At 38.2% G+C, this 22,617-nt stretch overlaps 1 protein-coding gene across 6 annotated transcripts in view; it reads right to left on the reverse strand.

The window, feature by feature from the left end:
- INPP4B (inositol polyphosphate-4-phosphatase type II B) overlaps positions 1 to 22,617 on the reverse strand; it is a 304,378-nt gene that overhangs the window by 267,052 nt on the left and 14,709 nt on the right. Inside the window, exon 2 of one of the 6 annotated variants that reach the window (XM_085222117.1) lies at positions 2,072 to 2,130. The exons of the other annotated variants lie outside the window; for them this stretch is intronic. Within the exon in view, the coding sequence (XP_085078243.1) occupies positions 2,072 to 2,083 (12 nt within the window). The 5' untranslated portion in view covers positions 2,084 to 2,130. The remainder of the gene's footprint in view (positions 1 to 2,071; positions 2,131 to 22,617) is intronic. 6 annotated transcript variants of the gene reach the window in all.

A 22,617-nucleotide genomic window follows, 5' to 3' on the forward strand; every position in this document is an offset into this window, starting at 1 on the left:
AGGAGGCATCCTTCGCAATTTTACAGTGAATATTCTTTTTATACGAGTAGTATAATTTATGTACATTTGAACTAGAATCAAAGTCTGTCGTTAAACTATAAGCATTTGTGCATGCAGACATGCACGTGCCTCTGACAGCAAATAATGAACAGCAACAAATCAGTCTTCACCTCACAACAGTTACTTCTGAAATCAGCTGTTCAGCATTCAGATGAGTTTCCAAAACATTTACTTTTCTTCCACGCCAAGCTTTAAGCAACCAAGTCAGGTTCCGGTAACAAAAATACGAGCACAGTTTCAGCAGCACTCTTCTGAGCACTTTTTTTTTTTAAACACACTATATTTCCTGCATTCACAGAAGTTTCAGTCGATTATTAAAAAAACACAAAGCTAGCAGCTATGCCTATTAAGGTGTTAAAATTTTATGACAAAGCTTATTTTAATTACTAAATTATTATAATTGCTTATTATCTTGACAAACTAAATGCCCAAAATTTGAATTATCATTTCCTATGGCAAACACGTGCATCAGACAGGAACACAGATTTTTAGTTTTATTTACTATGGCTACAAATTACATTCTACTGAGTAGGAATATTAAATTTAGCAGAAATCTGTCTTTGTAGAAGCAGCAATCATTTATAGCACCCAACAGTGGAAGCTTCTAAAAATGGCTATTCCATAAACTGCTAGAAAGTAAGCCCCTAGCAAGCGCTACATCATTTGATTTGATTTATTTGAAGTCGTTGGCCTTTAATCACTCAGTTACCTATGTACCGAGTCTAGAAAATTGTGACATTTTTTAACTGTGCACCCACCATATCTCCTCATACTTGGTTTAAATGGTCAATCATCCTGAAACTGTTTTACAAAATGCCAGAGGCTCCCGTGAAATTCAAACACTTGAAGGAAAATGGCTAAGAAAGTGATCTAACTCAAAACCCTTTGCTAAAAATAGTTTCTTTAAGTCATACAGCAGAATAATAACACATTGAAGGATGTGACATAGGGTTATCGTAGCCAGAATTTTACTTACGTAAGACTTCTATATCCTTTTACCACCCAAAGGAACATAGCCAGAAGATGATCAAGCCGAAGAAACCAGTATCATGTTGACTGCATACGTACAGAAGTCACACACTCCTAAATAGTCCTTTCCAAGCAAATAGTCCTATGGAATTATATACAGATAAACGCGCAAGTATAATATTAAAATAAGTCACTATATCACACTGAAAATCTTTCAGACATAATAAACAATCCGTAAAACAGTACTATCATTTCTATTCAACTACTGGTCCATATAGTACAGAAGTATCTTACGAGCCAACTATAAAGTATTTCATTAGCAACAAAAAGCACCCTAAGCTTGGTGCTATTCCCTCATTCTACTACTATTCAGCCAAATACAGAAGCAGTGCTCATAGTACCAGATAAAGAGTAAGAAAAAGAGCAATTCCACTCTTGGAGCTTATTCCTTCCAAAGAATAGGTGGCCTCAACGCCTGCTCAATCCAAAATCAAATAAAGGTACTAAGCATCTGCTGCAAGACTTCCCTTATGCATCAGGGTCAGACCCTCTTTTAAGAGGCCCTTCATTCTAGGCATATAACTGCTCTTTACATCAAAGCAAAGTACTCGTGCATAAAGGAGGAGAGAACAAAAAACACTACATAGTAAATTTAGTTAGAAAAAAAACACAAAAAAAAACTAGAAAACCCTCTAAAAAAAATAAATACTGGGATCTCAAATTCCATCTTGAACATTAGTACAATACCTCAGTCAAGCAGTGAAATACTGGCTTCAGTTATTCAGTATGCCCAAAAGAGAAATTCTAGATTTAAATCTGTGAGCAAAATCTGACCAGACTACTCATGATTCAGCTACGGAATATTGATATCATGAAGAACATTAGCATTATAGAAGGCAAACAGTGAATTTTTCATCTCTACCATTCTAAAAATATCTTTTTTTTCCCCTAAAAGCACAATGCCAGTAGCTATCACAGAAAAGGATTACTCAAGTTCATACAGATTAAACACATGAATAAAAGCAGTAGGAGAACAAATTACCTTATTTTTCATTAGAAAGAGTCGATTTCCTTTCAGTCAGCACCATCCCTCTCTTGTTTCTGTATGCAAAGAAGTAAGATGAATAAAAACAACCTTTTGTCTTCACACATTAAAAGCTTCTTAAAGAAGATGCATTAGTAATAAAGGTCAGAAAAGAAAATCATTAACAAGCAAAAAAAACCCAGCTTCACTCAGCACCTGCCTATGTACAACATGCTGTTAAATGTCAAATAACTTCCCAGAAGGTTTCCTCTACTCTGCAGCTGAGAGAATTGGTGACTGCAGCAGACACTCCACTGTGTTTTCTGTTTCTCTGCTTCTTCCTCCTATGCTCTATGGGAGCAGAAACAGACTCTTTAGCATGCTACAGTATTCACTCCTATCATTTCAAAAGATAAAATATAATCCTTTTTAAGACAAAAACATTAAGTATTCTACTTGAATTACGACGTACTCATCTGGATTTGCAGTTTGCAGAAAATACTCAGGAAATGAGACCCATCTATTCAGTCACTTTACTGTTATTATTTTACTACACACAGAAAACGCAACTAAGAAATGAAAACAGCATTGTATTTGTGTTACACATAATCAAACTTTTAAGAGAAGACAACATTTTAGAAATCTAGGGAGGATGGAAAAAAGCTTTCTTACTGAACTAGTCATTTCTTTTTTAATCCATCATGTTCCCTTACAAAGAAAGCACTTCTGTACCTATAGGTATAGACAGCATCATATATCTATCATAAACCAACATTTCACATACCAATGTAATCTCTTTTGTTTTTCTTGAGATGATGTGTGAAACACCATGTATATAAACAAACTTTAATTGCTAGGGAGCTGAAAAAGCCCCAGCATCACATTTACCCCACAGCTGCCTCTATGGAATTTCTGTACTTCCCTCAGTGCTGGTCCACCAGCACAATAGAGACATAGAGCATGAACAGAGGGAAATCTAGTTAAATAAATACAGTTATCTTTTATTCTTGATAATTTCAATACAGGTGTTTCAATAGAGAACATCTGAAGTTTTAGCTACAGTCACTGTGACTTATAGTAACTGGTAACAGTTAAATGTCAAGTGTGGGGATTATTTCTGAGCTGCTGTTGCAGGGGGAGATTGATGATTTTTAATTATTCTTAATTATTTTTTCACCCTTGGTTTGGCTTGTTTTGTTTTTTTTTTTAGTTATTCTTTTGTTGATTTGTTTTTGGTTGTTTCTGGATCTTTCCATATCTATTAAAAGGATAAGAACAACACTGAAAAGTACTGTAAATTGATGCACATTCACCAACTAAAATCTAAGCAAAGTTACCAAAGCTGGGATGATGTTTATGAGTAGAAATTTGCAACTGTGCTTAGCCTACGTTTCACTCTCAGAGCCCTGCATCAGCAGAAGGAATCTATTCCTAGCAAAAGGTATTTTTATATACTTGAGAAAATCACTACCTCAAGCAGCACAAGTAGTAAATCTGAAGATTAGTCATATTTAATGACAAGCCTCTCAATGAAGATAATATACAATGGTCTAAATGCAACCCTTCTGTCAAGAGGACATAGCCTGATTGCTGTGAGCCAGAAGGCTTTATTAAGCAAAAAGAAACATTCCGTGCATGCATAGTTTTTGAAATGTTTTCCTAAAAATCAACCACTAGTGACCGTGCTAGAGATAGGATATCAGGCTATGTGGATGTTTGGTCAATAAAAGGGGCTTTTTGAAGCAATGCTAATGAATCACTAAACACAGAAAAATAGTCTACATCCTCCAAACATCATTATTTCATTGGACAGAGCCCGATATACTGTTTATGATTGTAAGACTGTTAATATCCTATTTAACGTCCTTATTGATTTCCTCGACAAGGGGACTGAGTGTTCCTTCAGTAAGTCTGCAGATGACATCAAGCTGGGAAGAACCAGTGATCTGCCTAAAGGTGGGAAGGGCCTTCAGGAAGATCTGGACAGGGTAGATTGCTGGGCTGAGGACACTGAGATCAAGTTCAACAAGACCAAGTGTCAGGTTTTGCACTCGGGTCACAACGCCAGGCAATGCTACGGGCACAGGCAGAACGAGCAGAAGATTGTGTGCAAGACACGGAGCTGGGGGTGTTGGCAAAACATGAGCCAGCAGTGTGCCCAGGTAGCCAAGAAAGCCAATAGCATCTTGGCTTCTATCAGAAGCAGTGTTGCCAGCAGGAGCAGAGAAAGATATCTATCTTTACAAATGCAGCTCTGGTGAGGCTACACCTAAGTACCACGTTCAGTTCTGGCCCCTCGCTACATGGAAGACACTGAGAGCCTGTAGCATGTTCAGACAAGGGCAGTGAAGCCGGTGAGGGGTCTGGAGCACAAGTCTTACAGGGAACTGGGATTGTTCAGCGTGGTGAAGAGAAGACTCGGACAAAACCTTACAGCTCACAAAAATGACCTGAAAAGAGGTTGTGCTGAAGTGTGAATCAGACTCTACTCCCAGCTAACAGCAATAGAATAAGAGGTAATAGCCTCAAGTTGCACCAAGGATTGTTCAGGTTGGATATTAAGAAAAATTTATTTTCCAAAGGAATGGTCAGACGCTTGAACAGGCTGCCCAGGGAGATGGTTCAGTCACCATCCCTGGAAGAGCTCAGCAAACATTTCTATGTTGTACTTAGGGACACTGGCTTAGATTGGAAATATTGCTGAAAGGAGGACAGCTGGACTAGATGACCTTGGAGGTCTTTTCCAACCTTGATGATTCGATGATCCCAAGGACAGAACCCTACTGAAAAACCCCAAAGGAGCCAGAAGTAAATGCCCACTAGTACTCTGTCCAGAAGACCTGCTGCATCCTCCATCGGAAGCTATGGCTACTCAACTCACTGGTGGAAAACAAAATATTCTTTAAGTGCAGCACATTTTTTCAGCCTCTTACCATAATCAAGTCTATGCCACATTTTTTCTCCTAGCAAAATCAAAATAAATGCATCTCAATGAAGACCAGTTGGGACAAGTGAAAATAAAACATTTGCTGTTGCTGAAATGATAGTATTAAAAGTAGTTCCTATTTAGCTGTGGAATCATTTCCTAACAACTACCTAGGGAACAGACATTTGTTCAAGCTTACTGGAAACTGAAAGACATTTTACGTAAGCTCATAAATGCCAGAGGAAACCTGCAAAGGTGGTGGCAAAGTGAGCCATAAAAAAAACTTACTACAAGAGGCCACGATTTCAGGTGAGTAAGTCTTGAGAAACAGGATAACAACACTTTAAACACGGAAACTAACAACTGGTGACTTTCAGCCAACGAGTCAAAAAGGGAGGAGGAAAAAAAACTTAAGCCTTGAGTACTGTTTCTCAAGCATATAACACTTAAACTGAGCAAAATGAAGAGCTTGTTTCAACCTTTATTACTTAGAAAAGTATTTAGCATCACTCAAGCATCAGTAATTAAGACAACTGAAGACACTGAAATGTAGGTGATTAGTGAAACTGGAAGCTGACATCTGCAGCAAACATGCACATCAACTACGGGCTGTTTTCATTGCATATCATTTTTATTTATTACGTTTCCATCCCTGAGCTCTCTGCAAATCTTCAGCTTTCTTTCCTTGCCAAAACAACCTGATGGTCACTTAACAAACAGTCAGATTTTTGGCATTCAGTCTCATTGAGTTGCCAGGGAAGAAGATGAAGGTAAGTCAATGATGGAGGACAATACTAATGCTAGTTAGTTTGTTGAAGCAAAGCATAATTTAGGCAGCAGATATGAAGGTCAACTGAAATACTGAAAACAAATATATAGTTTATGTTGCTGTTTGTTGTTATTTCCTTTGAGTTATGTACTACAAATACTTTACTTCATAGAATGGAAGTAGTACAAACGATAGGGAAAAAATCCAAGGTTAAGTGCTATCTTCTTCCCCATACCATCACCTAAAAAAAAAAAAAAGCTGACCTTTCCAGAGAATCTAAAGTCTCATGCACAAGTTGTAGTTTGATGCACTTTTTACACAGTTTAATAATACTGCTAATATGTCTTGACTAATGGCATATAACTAACTAGAAAGCTCAAATATGCATTCATGTGGCAGTTGAAGGGGTAAAAGTTGCCTTGTTCTTTTATCTCCTCCACAAGAACAACAGCTCTAATAGAAGATGAAGTGTAAACTGTTAGAGGTTCATAACTTACTCAAGCACTGACATCTTGTTATGCCGTGACTTATTATTAACTCAGTACTTCCTCTTCATTCATGATTTGAACAGTTTTCAATTAGTTTGGAAAATGTCAATTCAGGAAAATAATTATCCTAAAGTACATTCATCAGAAATTCAACTTAATGAAAGAAATTACATTGGATGCATATACGAGATCTTCAGTTCCCTCAGAGCCCCTTCTGTTCTGAATTAACTCAAAAGTTCAGTAGCTGCAATTTGGGATACTGGAAATTGTAATTAACTGCAGTTTGGACAAATGTTGGTTCTCCTACAGCACCATTTCGTGTTGCTGCAAAAGGGAGAAAATAAGGACATAAGTCGTTTTAAATATTTTTTTTAATCTCCAAAATATTATAGGCTCTTAGTATCCAATTTTTTTTTTTTTTTTTTAAGAGTTGTTCTCAAAAGACATTCTTGGAATCGCCCTTATGCAAACAATCAACTTAAGTTTCTTAAGCAACTCTTAATGTAGCCGTAATATTTCTTCAAGAATCCTTCCCATGAGAGGACTTAAGAGGCCACTTCCATCACTAAGTGGGAAGTTCTTCCCACGACATCATCTTCCACAGCAAGAGAACTACAATTCCTGATCAAGTTTCTCCTCAGCTGTTCAGATGAAGAACTAGTTGCATGATTTGCAGCATACCTTTCTGTTGGCCCTTTTATTCCTGACTTTCCCTATTTATATTCTTTTTTAAAATTTTTTACCCGTCACAGTTGATGACTTACATGGTCTCTTTTTATTCCCAATCAACAAAACACAGCCAATTCCAATAGCACTATAAGACCAAAAGCATACTTGAACATTATGAAAGATGGACAAATTATAAACACGATGGTCAGAAAACAAGTCTCCAATTAAGTTTCTTCCCCACTACAAGGGTGCCACAATTCTGTGAAGAATTCCCATAAAGTTTAAAACTACTCCAAGTTTTTTTTTTTCCTTACCAAATACTTTCACAAACAAGAACCTTACATGCAGTCCCATTGCATATCTAAGCATTAGAAAGCTGCAGCTTCTATTTCTCCAATCGTTCTTTCTTGTTTTCCCTTTAGCATCGACAACTATTCTTAAGTTTAACATCATGCCTTTGACTCCATTTCATAGTACTTCTGAAGTTATCACCTCATAACCTTACCGTCATCACAAAGCCTGACCGGCAATTTACACCATGTAAGCACGCTACTAAGATCAAAATGAGACGCTACTCCAAATGAGCAGCCGCACCTGCATGGAGCCTGTGTTCTCTGAACTGATGAACTAAAAATGTGGAAAGATGAGTCAGAGAGAACTTAGAAAAAAAAAAAAAAAGGATATTTACCAAAACTATAATCTAATACTATAAACATACTCAGTGTTGAAGGCCCAAACCATTATAGATGAAGGGGACAGGAAAAAAAAAAAAAAGTTGCTCAGCAGGCCAACATGACAAACAAAATCCAGTTTTAGTGCCCCTGCATATAATCTACAGGGACTCTGGGACTGACAACCTGCATATTCCCACTAGGCTCCGTAAGCTTAGTTGAATTACTCATCACTTTTATGGCCACAATGTACTTTCACAACAGTAGCAAACACGGTGCTTGCAATAGACCAACTTGATTTAAATTGAAAATATAACAAAAAAAGGCCCGTTTATGGGTCTTTTAAATCTACCCTAAGCAGTACCTTCAGCTCTACAGTTACTTGAAATTGCTTCAACCTCTTTTAATAGTACGGACGAAGCCAGATCCTAGTAGTCCAGTCCCAGATGGAAGGAGTCATTGAAAACCATCAATAACCAAAAAAAATTATGCTAAGAAAGAAGCTAAACTCTAATTATGCTTAAATGCAGTAATTACTGTGAAGTACAAACATCTGTACTCCACAGAGAACCGCAAAGCACAGAAGACCAGGGGAAGAAACAAGTTGTAAGCCACTAGTCAAAAAATCTTTCGCTTCCCAGCAAAAGAGAAAACAGAGCCAGACATGCAAAATATTTTTCTGTTTATCTGGAAAGGCTATTAGAGTAAATAAACTCCAGGGGGAGATATGCATATTGATGTTCTTACTCTTTCCCCTGTTGGAAATGGTAAACCTCTCGCACTGATCTATCAGTAAAGCAGTAACTGTCTAGAAGATTCTTAGTACATCTGTGGATCACTTGCCTTGAATAGCAGCCATAACACATAAATCACACAGGACTGTAAGGACTAGCACACTGCAGTTAAAACCCCCAAGATAGCATGCTTTGATACAAACAAGTCAACAGCAGCCTTGAAAAGCAAGGCAGCTGGGCCAGCAGTTCTGCAGGGCAGTAACAAGCAAGGTGTCTGTTCCCCTGAAGTTTGACAGAGAAGCTAAACCCATCTAACAACGTCTGCAAGTTATTCAGACCTAGAAGACACAAGATACTGTGGAACTCGAAGTTGAATTTCATGTACTACCCTGATGATCATCTAAAGATTATCGTGGCTACTACTGTAGCAGCAATAAAATGAAAGGTAAAAACCTCGATACAAGTGTCTGCCTTCAGCTGCAGCACTGGTTTTCTTTGGAGGAGCAGAAAAACTCATTAACTACAATCAACTTCACTTCTGGCTCCATTTCAGAATACAGCTGTCAGTCAGGAAGACTGCTTACTCATACACCGCCTTTTAAATGTTCTTCTGGCTCATCTCTTTACTCAGAACTCAGCTAGAAAAAGATACCATCTTCAGTTATTTAATGCTGATGGTTTGAGAGAGGCATAATTTAATACTTGTATTTAGAGAGACAGCCACACTGAATCCAAAGTCTCTCTCACTATTTTCTCCCCAGACAATTATCAAAACGTGAATTTACTGGGAACCCAAACCAGTCAAGCATTTAGTGAATTACAAGAAGATAGTGGAAGCAAGGTCTGCAGAACAGCTTACTAGGAGGCATTTCATCAGCTCAGGATAACCACCAAGCTAAAGGTGATCAAAGCCGTAACAGCAGGAATGTGCTGTCATTAAGATACAGAGAAACTACGATACCGAGAAGCCATCCTCACCATGCACACGCTATCCTTAGACACTTGCAAGACAGCCTTTTAGGTTTCCAAGTTTCCTTGATAAAACAACATTCAAAACAAGATAAAGCCAGTCTTCCAAAACTATTTCCAAACATGACTGCAATTAATGTTTTTAAGTCATCAGATGTACTCCAATGTCCTGGCTTATAGGAATCCAGCCATGCCTACTACAGCATGGTTTCAGAATACATCCCAGTTAAACGCTTGACTTCAATTCCCTACTTATTTACAAATCTGCACAGCAGAATCCTTTCTGTAGTCTCCAGGAATACAAGCACACAAGTCTTTCGTAACCTGCCACTACAAAATAAACAAAATTAAACAACAACAACAAAAAAAGGAGCAGCGAGTGCAGCACCGCAGCTAGTGTAGAGCTCCTCTTCATGTTCAAGTCAGCAAGTTAGCCTGAAGGAGGCAGGGAGCAAGGACCAGTGACCCACCAAAGCCTCCATGGCCAGGAGAGGCAGATAGAGCAACCACTTGCAAAGAGGCAATATGTTAAAAATTGCAGCATGCTCCACTCTACAAGATGCAGTATTCCACTAGGAAGAGCTTTATCTCCTGTCTCTGAAAGACCTTTTTACTGTCGCTTCCAGTATCTGTACCGATGTAGAAGGTAAAGGCAGCCCTAAAATATTAAAACTGATATCACAACAGTGTTCTGTCCATTTTTCCTACTGTACTGAAACTGCAGTTTACTCTCCAAAAGATAAAGACTTATTTTTTTTTAAATCTTCAAATGCTTCCAGTCCAAACAACTCTGATTTTCTTAACACTTCTTGCTTTGCTTCCTACCCTACAAGCAAAGTCCTGTATCTATACTGATAGAAAAAGTAGTCACATTGCTGAGAAATCAGAGTGATAAGGTTGCTCTCTACCCCCCTCCATGCACTCAACAGATGAGAGATATCAAGGGGGTTTACCTGAGCTATAAATGTAAGAAGATTTTAATAGTGTATTTGAGAGATTTGGGGTCCATTTGAGCTCTGAAAACATTTTAGCCTTGAGTAGACTGAGTCAAGTAACCCACAAATTGAAATACAGAATTTCATTTTTATTTTCACATACGATATTAAGTACTTGAGACAAAGCTCCTTCAGCAAGTTTCAGACAGTGCACCACTACTTTTGTTTTGGCATTAAGAAGAAAGAACCTTACCCACTTATCCTAGTACTGTCAGTTCTGCTCTGGCTGTCATTTCCCCCGTGGTCTTCAAGAAAGAAGCTTAAATTTTTTCCCTTACAGAAACTCTGACATGTCTGCAGACCAGCAGAGGCTCCTATTTTTACAGTCCCACATTTCAGGAAAGACCATGTACTCTTCTACACCTTTCAGGAGGAAGAGATTACTGGGTTTCTCCCAGTCTCAATGAAAGTAAAGTGTGATAAATAAAGAAGTTTCCATTTGGTGATGAGATATTGAATAATATATACGAACAACTCAGACATACAAAGGAAAACTTTTATGGAGTACATTCCCTGTTGAAGTAAATTGCTCCTGGCAGATCACAAATAACTGGCCAGCTACATTTCTGATTAAAAAAGATACTTGATCAGTTGAGAATGCAAACGCTGAACAAATAAAAGTAGGAAACAGTGACACAAAGTTATTATGTTAAGGAAGAGTCTCAATAGTAATGATTCAATGTTAACATTCCATTAGTCTCAGAGCAGCAGAAACTATGGAGTCATCTGGGAAAAGGAGTGTTCAGGTGGATGTGCAAGAACAGACATTTAGCAGAAAAAGGAAGGAAGAAATGGAACAGAATATCAGAACCACCAAGGAAGTTGTTGCCTTATACCCATCTGACAACTAGAACAATAACATAGTGCTACCATTTTCACTAATATGCCAATTTTTACTAGCCAAAAACACAAAGGAAATAAAGTCACCTGGAAAATAAGTTACATTTTATCAAGTAAACTGTTAACTGGGTTATACAGTCATAATTCATTAGATTTTCGCATAATTCCAAATGCCATCCTACTCTCTTCAGCTACCAGGAGTCACCAGCAAGCATCTTACAAAAAATTTTTAAACAGCTTTAGTCTAAGAACTTCGAATTGAGAAGTAGCCTAGCTAAATACAAAGAAGTGCACTTTCTTCAGATACAAAATGTCACACTAAGATTAAAAACTTCACAAATCCAGAAGTGGCTCAAAAACTGACTTCTTCCTTAATTTCCTCAAGGCAGTCAAGCAATTAGAATGTTAGCTGGAAGATATGAACAGTGGCAAATTGTTCTCACTGTTTCTCACGAACTTAACTCTCAACTTTCCTTCCTAGCATAAAGATTTCAAAAGAGAGGGAGAAAGAAACGTATCTCACGTTTTGTTTGGAAAGCATGAAGTTCCTTTGAATCTCCAGTAACAAAGAAAAAAAAAGAGGTTTTCTCAGTTATATACAAGATAGGTTCATGTTGCTTAGGTACAGAATTATGTGGAGTAAAGAGCCCCTGACTTCAGCAGCACAATGCAATGGTTAGAGAACAGGCATGACTGAATTAAATGACTTTTGTACTGAAAATGTAACGATGATTTTTACTAGAAGCAGTCCCCTTTTGCTCGGGCTGGGTATGTCTGTGATGAAAAATCACAGCTGTCTAGTGCAGTCCAATCCCTTTGGCACAGAGCTGATCTTGCCTCAGGATGTGAACGGTTGATAGCAGCCTCTCTTCCATCCCTACTGAAACTGCACCTCATTACACAGCCTAGAAAAGCTGCCCAACACCAAACTAAAAGTTTTCCTCCTGCATTATAATCACACCTACATACTTCGAAGGATTCTGCGCTTCTCAAAGACCTCCTGAACAAAAGTTAATGGGGAAACCAGCATGGAGCAGAGAAACAGAACTTATGGGACCAACAAATCTGAAGCACACACAGGAAAAAAAAAAAAAAAAACTCTACAAAGTAGTAAAAGAAAAGCTTTATCCCTAAAAGCATCAGCCTTCAAAGCTCAACAGTGTAGGAAGCTTCTTATAGTTAACTTCCTGGCATTATGAACAGGCTACTCCTTGTCACATCAGCATTCTTTGCTTTCTTGTCATCGTACCACAGAAGCAAAGCACAACCCCTGCCCCTCTCACCAACCTAAGTTGGCCTACAATTTCCATTTACAGCACATGCTGATGCAGCAGTAGCATATCAAAGCCTAATGAAAAAGGGGCTTCAGACAACAAGCACAGCCTCACAAAGTTAACTTCCAAGTAAAAATTGTGGCAGGATTACACTCAGTCCCAGTCAGCACTGAGGCAGTTACCTATAATTACTGCTGACATACAGCCAGATTCTGGGGAAAGGTTATAAACAACATAGCCATATAGTTCAAGTGGCTATGAAATAGCACAATTACTTAAATAAAAATTAAATTTGAATAATATCATTGTGAATTATCTTCCTTACTGCATTGTTCTATCACTGCAGACTCTTCTTACACTTGTTTTGATCTTAATTGAATTTCCATGCGTTTAAGGATCTGAATCTCTGAAGATATAGCTGTATCCGTATTAAGTAAGAAAACACTAGGTAACCTGTGAAACAGAAGCGTTTCTCCAGAAAACAGTGTAATGGCATTTTCTAAGGTGTGCCATTCAAAGATTCACTTTCCAAAGCCCGTGTCAAAACTACAGACTCCACAGAAAGAGCTCCACAGCACAAAGCTATCAGAGACTATCAGCTCAAGTGGGAACGTGGCAAAGAGACTGGATGTATGGGAACAACGAGATGACCAAACATCTTCAGAGGTGACAAGAGAAAGCATCAGGTTTAGTATTTTGAGCTCGAACACTGACTGGGTCTGGCCTGGGAGCAGCGAAGTCAAAGTTGGTGGAGAACAGACAACAGGCAGAGGGGAATACGGAAGAGAAGCCCTACGTGGGAGCTGCTAGCAGATCAAGAAGGATAACAGGTAGTTAAGGCAACAGCACACACGCACCCCTAGATCCAGGCCAGAAGAGTCAGTTCTGTGATGAACCTACTGCTTCTTCCAGCAACCTGAACAAACCCAGGTTCCTCCATAGCCCAACAGCTCTGCTGCACCTGCTGGAGGGTTGGGGTACTTCCTGCAGTCATTATGTAACAGCCAGAAAATTGTTATTTAAAGTAGAACATCAGTGGACTCGTAAGGTTTTTCTTCCTTATTGACTGATCTCCAGACATTGGCCTTAACTATTTGGGATCTGAGGTTATTTTGTCTACCTTGCTCAAGGCAGAAACACGACTCGCACAGGAATTTAGAAAAAGGTTAAGAAATTTAAGTTCTTCTACTAAAGAGACATCACCTTTGCCCAAGAACATCTTAAAAACGGCAGACTGCAAGCATACACACAATATAAACACTTATAAAAATATTCTACTCAATTTACCCAACTATGGTTGTTGCTTTCCCACTATCAATTCATTATGATATATCAGTACCTCAGAAGACAGGCAAAAAACAAATCCAGAAGTGGCTCAAAAACTGACTTCTTCCTTAATTTCCTCAAGGCAGTCAAGCAATTAGGATGTTAGCTGGAAGATATGAACAGTGGCAAGTTGTTCTCGCTATTTCTCACAAACTTAACTCTCAGCTTTCCTTGCTAGCATAAAGATTTCAAAAGAGTGGGGGAAAGAAATATATCTCACATTTTGTTTGGAAAGCATCAAGTTCCTTTTACCTTCTCTGTAAATATGACCAAAGCTTTATCTTCTGACCAACATCCCCCTTCGGTTTTGAAATTTTATCTTTTCTTTTTTTACTTCCTGTAAGCATTGAAACAGACCCACAAGACTTCTTTACTGAGCCATTTACCGTTGATTTACTCCCTCCCCACTGACATTTCACTGTGGATGTATCAGCAGATCTCTCCTGCTGTAGCAAAAAAGCAAAATGCGCATTTAAAATCACTATGACGACCCTAATTTGGAAATAACTACCTTGCCATTAGCACAGGGACCAAGACCAGACTGATTTCTACAGCTGTTGTAACTGCCGGGGCAGGCTGGGGGAGATTGTTGCCTTTTTTGTGCTGGTCATAAAATGTTCAAAAATAAGAGATCTTTCCTATTATCAGCTTTCAAGGACAAAAAAATTATTAAGGGTCAGAAACATGTCAGCTAAAGGAGCATCCACTTTAAAGGCCTGAAGTCCTATAAGGCATTTCTCTTGACAAGGAAATAAAAGATTTAGAGCAACTCTCTGTAAGCTTTTTAGTGGCATTTCAACTTGATTGGATTTAATCCTCAAAAGAAACTGTAACAAGAAGTTGCTCCTCCTAAAGCTCGCGCGTTTAATTCAAAGACAGACCGACAACAACCAGTGCCTTATGGTTCCTAATAATGGAACTTGAAGAACAAGGGCTGAAGAAACAGGGTCCAACCACATTAAAAACAGAACAGAACTGAATCTATGACTTATCAAACCATCAAAGGCAACAACAGAATCCAATCCTTTTCACAGTATGCAGTATCGAGCTTAAAACTAAAAGCAGCTAGATAACTTTATCTCAGTATCTCCAAAGGAATGCTGTTCCAGCACCTTTCTGATTTCGCAGCATGAGCTTTCTACTATCTCCAAATGAAATATCTTAATCTCCCAATTATCGACATTATTATGCCACCATTGACCCTTAAATTACATTTAAGTTTTCTCCTTTGCCTTACTGGAACACTTAAAGCCAAGTAGATAATTTTATTTAAAAGATCTGAATTTTAATTGGTCCTGCATGGAGCCAGGGGTTGGACTTGATCCTTGTAGGTCCTTTCCAATGTGGAATATTCAGTGTGTCCATGATTCCTTATAACAAATGCTTTCCAGCCCTTATAATCTCTCACACACATGAAGTCATTTTCATCTTCGTACCAATAGTTTCCTCTCCCCAGATCCAGCTCTGCACCTACAACAGAAAATTGAGCAACAGCCAGTAAGACTTCTCACTCAGCTGCTATTCAGCTAGCAGCTTCTGTTTCACTTCGATTGTCTCTTAATTATCAGAGTTATGCCTCATGTATTACAGTGCTATGCAATAACCTCTATTTCTAGCATTCCTGAAAAGGTCATATCCTTCAATAGGCACACTCTGCCATGACTGTTATGCTATGATCTTATGGCCACAATATCCAGTTTATAATCTGCAATTCAAATTACTCCATTTTATGCCCTCAGCTCCTGGCACTTGCACAGAAGTTCTTCTGCTTTGCGCTTCAGCTGACAAATTCTTAACTGAGCTCAAAGCTGACATAGCTGTAACCGCTAGTTATCTTACCTAAGCACTGTTTTCAGAAGTACTTACTGCACTCACGTACAACTGTAATCATTGTCAGCTGTTCTACTAGCTGTTACCCCAATTTATTTGTGTGTTCTCCTAGATTGTCTATCATTTTTAATGTATACTCAAAAAAAAAAGCATTATGCAAATCTGTCACATTTCACAGTCTGAGGTTCTTCAGCAATGGCACAAACTCTCAATGCCAACAAGCTGCTTCTCCAGGAATTACAATTTGAGCTCAACTTTCAAAAGACCTCTATTTCAGTAGATGTGCTTTAAAGGATTAACATTTCCAAATACTTTCTGTAAAGTTAGCTCTCAAGATTCTCTGTTCAACACCAAGGGAATCTTCACACAGCTGAGCATCTTGTCCATCCCACTAGACCCTTCCAAAACAGCATCTGCACCATCTGCAGGGTCACTAACACGCATCTTTTTATTACTTTCCCTTTGCCAGACTTGTCTTCTGCCTTGTTTTTAAAAACACAAGCTTACACTGACATACTGAATGTACATTACATTGAACTGAGCTTATCATCTAAGTCTTCAGTAGATAACTGCTGGACAAAAGTTATTTTATCTCCCCATTCTTCCAATACATTTAAGCCTTATGTGACCTCCAGCCTCCTTTGGTCTACCTGTAAGAAAGAACTGCATTCAACAAAATAGGTCAGCAGCCTTGGAAAGGAGGCTCACTGGAACTCATCACCACTTCCACCTTTCTCTGCACAGAAATAAAGTAGGCCATTATCCTCACCAACATGTATTATGTGGAATTCCCAGTGACTGGTTTTCTATACAAGGAAAAATGGAGCGCAGGTTTCGTGTCCTATTAGAAATTGAAGTTTGGAAACATTCCAACTGGAAGCGGAGTTCAAACACTGAGAAGTTTTAGATTTTAGTTGTGTTGTCACAGCAAAACACCACAACTTACAGAGCTGCTAGGGTACTCTCATAGTAACAAAGCTCTGGACTTCAAATGGCAACTTATCACTTTTCTTAAGCAATAATAAAGAAAATCAGGACAAAGCGTAAAAGCAGCAGCCACAACTCTGTATTTCCATACTCCCCAGATGTAAAACAGAGTCAGGAGCATTTTAGAATTAGAAACAATAGCTAACGCTATCTCTGTGACTAGGACATATTCATATTGAGAGAAAACCAAGCCCTACTTAGTGAAAGGATGTGAAGTGGCCAAACATGAAGAAAATAAGCAACAAATACAGAATGTTGCCATTTTGTATGGCATGGAACAGAAGAAGTTAATGCAAGTAGACACTACTTTTCAGTGTATTTGGCATAGATTTCTAAGCATTTCATATGGCGCTTAAAACTGAGATTAAACCATCTGAAAGACGCTTTGCTTAAAGTGCAGAACATTTTGATAGAACACTAATCTTAGTGTTATTTACTCCTGCCTGAGTTATCACTAGGGGAGAAGATACAGAACAGTAGCTGGGACAGTCTTCTTTATGCTGTTATAAGATTTACTAAAAACCAGGGGGAGGCTAAGTACAGAAAGGGTCCCACAGAGCTGTAACAGTACAAGGTTGGTTTTACCAGCAATTGACATTGCATACAAAGATGTGAATGGTTACCAAAACACTATGTTGATTCAATATCAAAGAACATTTGGTGGTGCATAAACTAGAGTCGATTGACATGGAATTACTTGATCACCTTCTCAGTTCAGGCCTCATATTCTTACTGGAAAGTTAAATATATGCAGACAGCTTTATCACAAAGCTTCCAGCAGGCTATTTAAAATAGCGAGCCTGAACTCTGGACTCAGACTCTGTCACAGAAAGGTAGAACAGTAAAACTAAAGTTACATTTCTTTTTTTCCTTTTTTTTTTTTTCCTCCCTCCAAATGAGAAGCCGCCAAAGAAATATAGCCACTACTCTCCTTTAAAAATTTCAAGTGAAACATTGTCACCTCTCCATTGGACACTAATGAGATGCTGTATTGGCTACTAATACAAGAAAGAAGATAGCTTCTACCACATCTGCTGGAGAGTTACAACATCAATTCTCCTAGGACAGTTCAAATCCATCAGCTCACACCTTCAATGAACCCTGGCCCTACTACAAGTAGTAACCTAACCCTTTTTCTTGCCTGTTCAACCTCACTTCTCCTGAACAGTTAATTAACAGTCTATTAAAATCTTAAGATAGATATTTTGCGTTGACAAAGTCTGAATATCTTGCCTATAACAAACAGTCAGATGTATGTTGTACTATATTTTTTCTTAAACTAAAACAGTAATGTCAATGTAAGTTATCCACATTCGGTTTCCAAGTTATTTTGCAGAAAGTGAAAGCTTGGCTAGCCTCACAAATCTACTTGAACACATGTAGGCACCTACTTTTCATGCAACTTCTTATTACAACCTTCCCTCTTGTCATTTTTAAGCAGCTTGATTAGCCCATACGCCAGCTATATTTTTTAATACACAGGCCAGAAAATTGTATCTTAATTATTATTGATGCCTTTTTATTAATCTATTAATTTATTTTTAAACAATTTTATTCTCAACTTTAGAATTACCTCCTCTACAAGGCTGGTGCCCTGTATTTCACAAAAATGAAACGGTGACGGAAGCTGCTTTTAGTAGAGTTGTACCCACTCATTCAAACTGCTACAAATTCTCTACACAGTTATGTACTCAGATTTAATTAACTGATGCAGGTACAGGGCAGTCAACACAGAAGTTGCATGTATGAATTCATAGGGTTAAATGAATAATGTCCTACCAAAAACTTAAAGTAGGGTTGATCAGATAAAAAAATTAGCAGTATATATAAACACATGATATAAAATAATCCACCTGGGATTAAAAGACCAATTCCCCAGCAGAACTTCTGGGTATTAGATAAATGATTGAAAAAATATCATTCTGGATTCAACCCAGGATTAGAAAGCAAGTCATTTTACATATTACATCCGAATTTCTTCAGAATTAGAACCTACTAATACCAACCTACAAATTTGCTTTGTATGAATTTCACACATTTCCAGAAACACTGACCAAAAATTATTCAAGTGCAAATGGCCCCTGTGCCCAAGAAATAAGTCTGGATTGTAGACACGTACTTAAATGGAAGCTATTAAGGATTAGTCAAAACACATTAGTCCCTAATGGTTTTTTCAGGATTTTTTTGTTTGATTATATACATATTTATCATGTATAAGACCTCACTTTCTACCACAGTCTACAGAGAGAATGGTATATACTCAACAAAGGCGAGGAAATATAAAGGCATCGAATTCAGCTATTGAAGAAGGGAAAGAAAAGACAAGCTAGGCCCATAATAAAATAAGTAAAAGAAAAACCAGCTCAGTTCCCCAAAAGGACATAAAAAACACTTCTTAAAAAAAAAAAAGAAAAGACAATTAAGTGATTATTAGCAAATATCTGAAGTACAAATCCATACTTCCTAAATTTTAAGGAATCAGTTACTAAAATATAGGCAATTTCCTATTTCCTTTGCAGCAGATCTCCACTTACGTGCCCTAAAGGACCAGGTTAAACCAGAACATTCTAGAGTCAATGTAGAGTCTTAACTCAATATTTTATGAGAAGTGAATACCAGTGTTGAGTCCTGCATCAGTCAGACTCTCCACAGCAGAGCAACTGATTTGCTTTCTACTGCTGTTTCATATTTCTCTGTACTGAGCTAAGGGACAGTGATCTCAGGATGCTCAGTAATAAAAATTGGGTTTTAATACCTGAATTGTTCTTTCAAACGCAGCTGAATCATAATCCCTGAAGGTTATGGTTCTCTATACTTGAAAGACCATTTCTCATAGGATTAATTTTTGTAATAGCACGGCTGATCACTAACAGTAAGCAAATAAACACATAATCAAGCAGATAAATGTATGCCAATAAGCCATTTCCTTAAATCTGAAAGGAATCCTGTCTAGAAGACAGCAGTTTTACCTTAGGCTAACTTTGAAGTAAAGCCTTCAGAAACAAAACCAATTTCTCTGTCCACTTGGAGTAACGATTATCTAAAACCAGCTGCTTCACTATTTGTTATTGTCTTCTGCCAATCTCCTACAGCCACGTTCCCCTTTATGAGAACACCTAATCTGCCCTACCGAGCCTGATTACAGACTAGACATGGCTAACCATAGACTCTTATCATCCTGTTGTGCTTTAAAGGCAACAAAATAATGCATTCCCCAGCAGACGCCTTCACAAGGTGGCTCTATATTTCTCATCACCTGGTAGATAAAACAAGCCCTAGAAGTCGACTAGATGGATGCTAGCATTGTGATCTTGCAACCTTTTGTCTTTCTGATCACTTCACTCATCAATTATTGCACCGCTTCAATCTATTTTTGCTTCTCTTGCACCACAGATCTGGACCATACATATTTTGATTAGCTAGAAAAAGCAGGGTAAGGCTGGAACCTGAATGTGAAGAGTGAAGTAGGATTTAATCAGCCAACAAATAGCGTATTTGTGAACCAAACGTTTTAGGTATAACAGAAAGACCAAGGTAACTTAATGAATTGTGAAATAGACTATGCTTGCTCAGAGAACATTCTCAAAGGCACAGAGTTCTTGTTCTGCACATCTGGCCTCCGAAGAATCACAAATCAGGGACTTCAGAGCTTGATATATTTAATTTCTTCGACTTGCAAAGACTTCAGAAATGAGTCTGAATGCTAGTGCCTTCCAGAAGAAAAAATAATTCTCCATTTCCAAGATGAAAACAGGACTATAAATGGTATGTTCTCACATTTTGAAGAAATACATTTCTGTACAGAATGCCCTGACTGAAGAAAGAAAGAATGGGCTAACTAACAAACACTTCTGGTCAGAGGATGTGCAAAACCAGCAATTTATTTCTCTGCTCCTTGCATTTGACTGCTGCTACCAACACAAATCAAGCTGAGCTGAATGGATAACGGAGCAGAAAGCAAGAACTGAGCAACTCACTGAAATTTTCTTCTAAAACCTCCTATATCTAAGTTTTGTTGATAGAGAACATGAAAACCACTATGGAGAAACAAATTTTAATAAAGCTTCTGCTCATGAAAGAAGTTAACTTTGAGAAAGTTTCCTAATTAAGCTCACGTTACCAATAGGATACTTTATCCTGAGGTGAGCCGCAATTTCACTGCCATTTCAAGAGATGGTTCAAGTATGAGTTAAGAATTCTTCCACTGATGAAAAAAATCTGAAGAGTACACTGAAATTGAGTAGTATGTATACTCAGCAGTAAGGAGATCAAAAATATACAGGTTGTTCTGAAAGCAATGCATTCTATTTCCATGTAAAACCAGAAAAGACACAATGAACACGATGATGCTATTTCATAGAACAAATTCTAAGATACAAAATGTTTTTCAACATAACCACCACTAATAGCTATGCATTTTTGCCAGTGACGAACAAGAGCCTTCATGTCATGGTCAAAAAATCTACACCAGCAGAGGTGACCCATTGACACCACTGCTGAAACGCACCATCACACCGTGCTCACATCCACCACTGGGTCTCCAGTAACATTCAGTAAGTGTCCATGAACGTCAACAGATGTCATTTTTTCCACATGGAGGAATTCAGTGACACGTCTTTGCTTCACGTGCACTTACGTGCCTGATGTCATTTTGCCAGTGCCCCTCTGCTGTCACCTGTCACACAGCAACAACATGAAATGGGATATTGGTGGGAAAGTCCACTCTAATGCCGTACCACCATCTGCCTCTGACACCAAGAGCCAATCAACTAGTAGGCATTGCTTTCTGAGCAGCCCTTGTACATGCACACAATGCAAGCATTCTAAGAATTAACATAAAATCATCAATGCACCAAGATAATAAGGGCTTCTGGGTACCTATAACTCAAAATAAAAGAGGACAAATTGACAGCTATTATGGCTTTTTTTAGAGGACTAGCTGTTACGTGGCTAGTAGCAAACCAAACCCTTCTCTTAGGGATTAAATGGTTCTACATCCCCCTTTATACCGTGGAAAGGGACACTGCAAGTCCATCTAAACACCAGAAAAGCCATTTAACTAAAGCACCTTACGGCTTGACTAATCTGAGCAGCACATGAGGATTCAGCACTAAGCCAACTGAAGTGCGAGCAATCCCAAACGCAGAGGGAGAAATAACAGTCTCATCTTCCCCATTCCCCAAATACAATAACGTACTTCAAATCCTTTGTTATGGACATGTTGATCACATCTATTCAGTTAACAGAAAAAGAGCCTGAGGACAAACTTCTCTCACATTTCTCAACAGACCTGCTCTGACTACAGCAGCGTCAAACTGACCTGTCATACAAGACAACTATGTCATCAGCTGCCGTACAATAGAGATGGGGGGAAAACTGTTCTAGGACACCACACACATTTAAAGATGTATCAGCAGTATTCAGTGCTGCCTTTAATTAACCTAAACCAGAGCATTTAAAAACGCCAAATACCAAAAGGATAGCATATCATCCAGTACGTATTTTACAGTAACCATGTTTTACGACAACTCTTTGCCTTAACTGGCCACAGCTGAGGTTGTCTCCTCTAGGTCTCATACTGTGAACAGTTCAAGCAGTTAGTTTGCTGTTATTCCCACATGACAGGCATCACTCACAATGATTTTACTGAATGCTTTGTTCATTTATTGTGTTTGCATTTGTAAGTCTTCGGGTTAAGTGAAAGGCTAAGTACAGATTCAAGCACACAGTCCACATCTATTTAAATACATGTCAAAATCCTGAAATGTTATCATAGCAAAATGCTTCCATCAAATCCCTTATCTAAATAAGAAGAAATAGAGCCCTAGCTTGAGGTTAGACTTCACAGTCATTAACTGAACACCGCTCTCACTGACAGCTGCATTCTCTCCCATTTAATTTCACTTCAACGGATATTGATTTAAAAAAATAGATTTGATTGATAATCCACGTATTAAAACCAAACAATAAAAATCACAGCAAAAACAAGAGGTTAAAAAAAAACAGCTTTTTTTTTTTTTTTCCTCCTTTTGCCTACTGTTGCAGAAAAGTATTTATCCCTTTTTCTATCATCCGGGGACTCAATT

Source organism: Meleagris gallopavo, chromosome 4, assembly GCF_905368555.1.
Source record: "Meleagris gallopavo chromosome 4, MGAL_WU_HG_1.1, whole genome shotgun sequence".
Lineage (NCBI taxonomy): Eukaryota > Metazoa > Chordata > Aves > Galliformes > Phasianidae > Meleagris > Meleagris gallopavo.